Source organism: Limulus polyphemus, unplaced genomic scaffold (assembly GCF_000517525.1).
Source record: "Limulus polyphemus unplaced genomic scaffold, Limulus_polyphemus-2.1.2 Scaffold2619, whole genome shotgun sequence".
Taxonomy (NCBI): domain Eukaryota; kingdom Metazoa; phylum Arthropoda; class Merostomata; order Xiphosura; family Limulidae; genus Limulus; species Limulus polyphemus.
In genome coordinates, this window is record NW_013668229.1 from 35883 (window position 1) to 42285 (window position 6403).

A 6403-nucleotide genomic window follows, 5' to 3' on the forward strand; every position below is an offset into this window, starting at 1 on the left:
AAATGTGTCAGAGTTCGTGAAAGTGTTGTCTGAAAGGGTGGATGATATTCACCATCAAGTGCGTTAAAACTTGAAAACTTCTGCTGATTCAATGAATCTATGTTATGATAAGAGATCTACTGAAGTCAGTTTTGTACCAGGAGAAGACAAGGTGTGGTTGTATAATCCCAGGAAGACCAAAGGGAAGTCTCCTAAGTTGTCTTCTCCATGGGAAGGCCCATATGACATAGTGGATCGTCTCTCAGACGTGACTTTCCGAAAAAAATGTGGTCGGCGAGGTAAGCCAAAGGTGGCGCATGCCAACAGGCTTTGGCGTTATCACGGTCCAGGACATTTCAGCTGGGATGAAGTAAACAATGGAACAAAAGACGCCGCTGAAGACGTGTCACCTGGAAAGTCCACTGTAGAAAAAGAAGAAACTGTTCTAGGTTTTGAGAAGGGAAACAGTGAAGCCTTGTTACCGCCACTGATGTGACTGTTACCGATGATAGGACAATTCCCGATGGAGCAAATGAACCTCAAGTGAAGCAGAAGCCAACGACATGGAGATCAGTACGGAAGAAGATAAGTCCTGTAAAATTAAGAGACTTTGTTGAATTTTAATTTTGTGTTTGTAAATGCTGTACATTTAATTAAGTTATTGTTAATTTTTTATTGGTTTAATTTAAGTGGCTATTGTTCGGGATGAACAATACTGTTACGTCTCCGTTCGTTAATTAACTTTCCGTAACTTTGTTCCGACGAAACTTTAGCGACACAAGTCCTTACATAATAAAACTGGTTTATTCTTCCCGAATACAACTTTACGATACACTTATTTTCAACAGTCGCTCTATAACAAACGCTATATCAACGAACGTCAACAATACTTCTGACTGCAGTTCAATTACTCACTATCTACACACACATTATTATCCCGTCACATTGTCACCCTCTTTTATATACCAGACTACCCTATATCTAGTAAATGCTAGAGCATTCGCCAAGGTACAGGATAGTTCTAGAAACGTGGCGTCAAACGCTAAAGTTTCGTCGGAACGAAGTTAAGGAAAGTTAATTAACGAACGGAGACGTAACATAGTGTATTGAATTGTCTTTTACTCACAGTTATCATATATTTATATAGGAAGTTCAAGGATATGTAACATTGTCGTTGCTAATTCATTCTTGTGAATTATGCAACCACATAAACTGTTTAAAATACTAAAATAAATACTAAATGTATGTAAAGCCCTGTCTATCCAGCTACTCATAAGGAGTGGAATTTCCTGAAACCAGTACAAGTCAGTGGCAAGTAGTAAATCAAATGATAGATTGATTTTCACATTAATTTTTAAAGTGTAGTATTATTTGAAGTGTCTCTTAGAATATCAAATTTTTACTTTCGATTGGAGTTAAGTCTCTTCAGTATAAGTAAAATCTACTTGTCAAATTTATTACAAGTATCTAAAATTTAAAAAATTATGAACAAATATTAACTTTTAAAGACTATTAGCATTCCATAAGGGGTTAAATTATTAATTCCAGCAGTCTCTTACCCCATATTTTAACCTTTCTGGTCTTTTAAACAAGTAATTTGCCGGAAATTAGCTTGATTTTCGTCTTTGTGAATAAGATCGGTTATTTCAATAAAACGTTAGCGACGTGTTGTTAACAGGCGGGCACGTTGATGATTAGGTACAGAGTAAGTTTTGTACTTACGTTTTTATGACTACTATGCCTGTTATTAAGGACAAAGTTGCTTTGATCAGCGGTAAGCTCATTTATTGGTTTTTCTTTATATTGTGTCACCACATTTTGGAAAACTTGACCACATAGATGTTTAGTCACAAAACCATACAATATTATATATGCATTACGTAAAGTGTGAACAATTCTATGATTAGCTTCGCCGACAGGCTAAGTACAGAACGAAGGTTAGTATTTGGACTTTGGAGTCTCCTCATAATGATAGTTAATAGTAATACACCAACTCTTGTACTTAATTCCCTACATCAAAATTACAGCCAATTAACTCTTATAATAATTATACCATAAAACTTCTAATACAATTCTATTGAGAAATGTTACAATCTGAAGAAGTGAAGGTAAAAGTAAAATTGAAAGTTTACATTGGTCAAAACAATTGTTGCGACAACAAAATTCAGGAAATATCACACAATGTTTGAATATGATAGAAATAAAGTTAAAAAAGGTTAGCGATTATGAAAGCCATGGGTAACACAGTGTTACAACAAATTACTGTTTATATAACGCAGCATTGCAGTTTTGCACCAGTTTTTCTGCATCTTTTTTTCAACTTAAATTTTTAAAGCCAATTAACAAGCTGAAAGTTGCAACAGTATAACGTTTCGTTGTGCTTCAGGTTTTATGGTTTGTATTATCTACAGAGATTTAGTTAAAACAGTTATGGTATGAATATGGTAGCATAACTTTTTAATATTACTTTATAATGTAATAACATTTGAAATTTTAATTATATTTCCTTTTTGTATGGCATGCATTTTAAATCAAACATACTTACCATTATATATTGTTTCATTTCCCTCAGTACTTGAAGCCTTAGGAATATGTAAACTTAGTTTTAAAAGTCTAACAATTTAGTCATTCTTGAGATGAGAATATTCAGCCCAGCTTTTGCTCTAACTTAGAGTCTAAGACACTTACTGTTTCAAAGAAACACTTACAATTTTTGAGTTGTTCTCAAGAATATAAGGATGATATAATCTAAACTCACCAAAGGAACAATACACAGGTTTCAAACTATAAGTGTTATAGTCTGATTAGTTTAATTAGAGGAACTTTTACTAAAAAAACATGTAATTATTGCAACTCTTATTTCCATTAAAAATATAGTTAAAACACATAAAACAGCTGACATAAAAATCTGCTGTTATGCATTTAAATTCATTAGTTAATAAAGTGTTTAAAATGACTTATATTTGTGAAATTACATAAGATAAGAGGAAGAATTTATTTCACTTATTTAGGTGCTAGCTCTGGGATTGGAGCTGGAACAGCCGTTCACTTTGCATCACTAGGATGTTGGTTAGCTCTGACAGGAAGAAATGAGGAAAACCTAAAGAAAACTGCTGACCGATGTAAAGAGGCTGGATTGCCTGATGACAAGGTTATTAGTTACATTCGGCTAATTATGTTTTTGAAGCAGTGTGAGATAATAAATTCTACTTTTATTTTCTTATGGTTTTGTTTACTGTTCAATTATCTATCATTCAGTTCAACTGTGAATTTATAGTTATATTAATGTACTAAAGCACCTTCGATCTATAGCGTGATTTTGAGTGTGTATGTATGTATTATGAAACTGGCACTAACTTGCCCTTGCAGTGAAATACAGATATTAAATGAGTTGGTTCATGAGATATATTTGAAAATAATTATTACTTGGTATTGTTAGTGATCTCAAGAAGTGGTTTAATTTTGAAACATTGTTTTATTGTCTGGTGAATAAGATTTTTTTCTTTTGGTTCTTTTTCCTAATTCCTCTGAAATTTATTGAAATTAATAACCTTGATATTTATGTTGTATTGTTTGTAACTAGTCCTGGCCAGAGATGGGTTTACTAATTGTTTTTTGTTGTAAATAATCAAATTGAGGATTACAATATATTAACAATATTCCTCTGTGTATTGATTATAAAACTGTATCTTGCACTTTCTCAACAAAAACTGTCTTTACAACCACGTTTTGTAATGAAACTGCTGTAATGTACTAAACAATATGCTACTACAACCTCTATCAAAAGTATAACAACAGAAGTCCAAAATAAAACTTTCAAACAAATATAATATCTTATTGGTATTGTCCTTTCAAAGTATCTGAAATTGAATATATTACAAACACAAAAATTTCCATAGTTTGACACGCTTTGTAAATTTATTTGTGCATCTGCACTCTATATTTACCAGCACCATCCCTTCAGTTAGTTTTTTAAGTTGCTCAAAGTTAGGGAATCCTGTTAAATTTCTTTATACTTTTAAAGTCACCTTTGCAAACACTTAGCCATCGATGTACCCCCAAAAAAGTCTTGGAAAATTTGGTTGGGATTGGATAATTTAATGAAGAAATTGAAAACTTGTCTGTACTGAACAGTTGCTAGATGTAAACAAGATGATGATATTAATTCTGAAGCTACTCTTTTTTTCTAACTCTTTGAATAGTGGGCAGGTACCAAAAGATTGGGAGTTGGCTAATGTTTCTCCTATTTTCAAAGCAGGTGAAAATAATTGTCCCAGTAATTATAGATCTATTATTCTTACATCAGTGGTGGAAAAGGTTTTTGAAAGTCTGCAAAGTCATTTAACAAAGTTTACAATTTTTTTTGGATAACCAGTTGCTTTCACTTGCCTTATTAGTCATTTGACATTGTTATTGGTGTTGTTGACTGTGAGGAGAATGCTGCTGCTTTACAAAAGGATTTCGGTTAGTTTGTGAGTTCGGTTAATAAATGGCAGATGGCTTTTAATTATAATAAATACAAGATAGTACAAGTGGGTTATCATAATTTGAATTATAATTTTGATTGGAATAACCTTAACAGTGCTATGGAAGAAAACGATTTGGTATTCTGATTGTTCAGTCTCTAAAGCCATCCAAGCAATGTACTGTTGCTAGTGGCAGGGCAAAATGGATTTTGGGCTGTATCTATAGAAATATTGAATACAACTCTTAAGAGGTTATAATTTCATTGTATAAGTCGCAGGTTAGTCTATATTTGGTGTACTGTCTTTGGTTAAGAATGATATTGAATTGTTCGAAAGAGTGTAGATGAAGACTACTAATATGATATCTCAGATGCAATAGTTAAATATTTTCTCTTGAAAAAAAGAAAAAACAGTTACAGTGGATTTGATTGATGTGTTTAAGATTGTTAAGCAAATTGATAGTGTTGATGCATCTGAATAATAAGGACTGGCTTTGTTTGTTTAATTTTTATTAAAGTTTAGTGGATGGGAATTTCTAGATGGGGCGACAAGTTGTCCCTCAATATGTTTTTATTTTGAGGGGGGATACTTGTGTCACTTAATGGAACCCATTAAAACTTTTTTTGGTATTACACGTGTTTCAGGTCTTTCTTGCACCTGCTGATTTGTCAAATGAAGAGGATGCCAAGAATGTTGTTAAATCAACTATCGAGCATTATGGGAGATTGGATATCTTGGTGAGTTCAACCAAACATAGTGTATTCATTTTCTTGTACTTTATAGAACTATAATATTGAATACATAGTTGATAAGTACATTACAAGGTGATTTGTATTATCTCTTGTAATATTTCTTTTGTAACAGGTTAACAGTGCAGGAATCTTGATTCCAGGTTCTACAGAAAACACATCTCTATCAGATTTTGACATTCAAATGAACATTAACTTACGATCTGTGTTTCACGTAATGCAGCTCTCTATTCCTCACCTTATAAAAACGAAAGGTAACTAAAATATTGATGTTTAATATGCTGATATTTTAAAAAGTAAAAATTTTTCAATATGTAGAAGGCATCAGGTTTTCTGTGTTACCAAATAGCAACATTTAATTAATAAATATGAACTTCCCAACTAGTGTAGAAAGATATAGCACACAGACGTCACGTGTACGTATCCTAGGTTAGAAATATGTATTAATATTGTAAATTTTTATTCGTAAAGATTGCTTTTGTTCACTAGAAAAATCAGGAAAAATATAACCTTGGAGACAGACAGTTAAAAAGATAAATTCTGTACATGTGTGTGTTTATATTTGATGCACATTTTTCAACTTCTCTACATTGTTATTATAGGAAACAATGTCTTAAAACTGGTTAATATTTTGCTGTTGCTTTTTTTTTCTTTCAAATAGTCTATCAATGAGTTTAACTTTTGTTATTTGTTTTCATTTTCTACATAGAAATATGACTTTGGAAACTGTCTCTTGCCATGATTATTTTCTTTTTTTTAGGGAACATAGTTAATGTTTCAAGTGTGACAGGAATCAGAGCGGTAAGCCATATTTATCACTAATTAACTAGATTTAAGAGTTAAACATTATCTTTCCATTGCCTGCAAAACTCATCCGTTTAAAACAAATTAATATTTTTAGCCCATCTTGGAGATTTTCAAAGGCTTGTGCAGGTTGTCACTTATTGAAAATCTGCATTATCAGAACAGAATGTCAAGTAGATGAAATCCAGGAGTAGAGCAATTGTAAAAGTCACCAGTTCAGTTGGATGAAATCCAGGAGTAGAGCGACTGTAAAGGTCACCAGTCAGTTGGATGAAATCCAGGAGTAGAGCGACTGTAAAGGTCACCAATCAGATGGATGAAATTCTGGAGCAGAGTGACTGTAAAGGTCACCAATCAGATGGATGAAATCCTGAAGCAGAGTGACTGTAAAGGTCACCAATCAGA

General features: G+C 32.5%; 1 protein-coding gene across 1 annotated transcript in view; it reads left to right on the plus strand.

The window, feature by feature from the left end:
* Positions 1-1380: 1380 nt before the first annotated feature.
* The window catches only part of LOC106467451 (3-oxoacyl-[acyl-carrier-protein] reductase FabG-like), a 19487-nt gene continuing 14464 nt past the window's right edge, over positions 1381-6403 (plus strand). Inside the window, exons 1-5 of the mRNA XM_013927803.2 lie at positions 1381-1753; positions 2991-3130; positions 5090-5182; positions 5310-5448; positions 5955-5995. Of these exons, the coding sequence (XP_013783257.1) occupies positions 1708-1753; positions 2991-3130; positions 5090-5182; positions 5310-5448; positions 5955-5995 (459 nt within the window). The 5' untranslated portion in view covers positions 1381-1707. The remainder of the gene's footprint in view (positions 1754-2990; positions 3131-5089; positions 5183-5309; positions 5449-5954; positions 5996-6403) is intronic.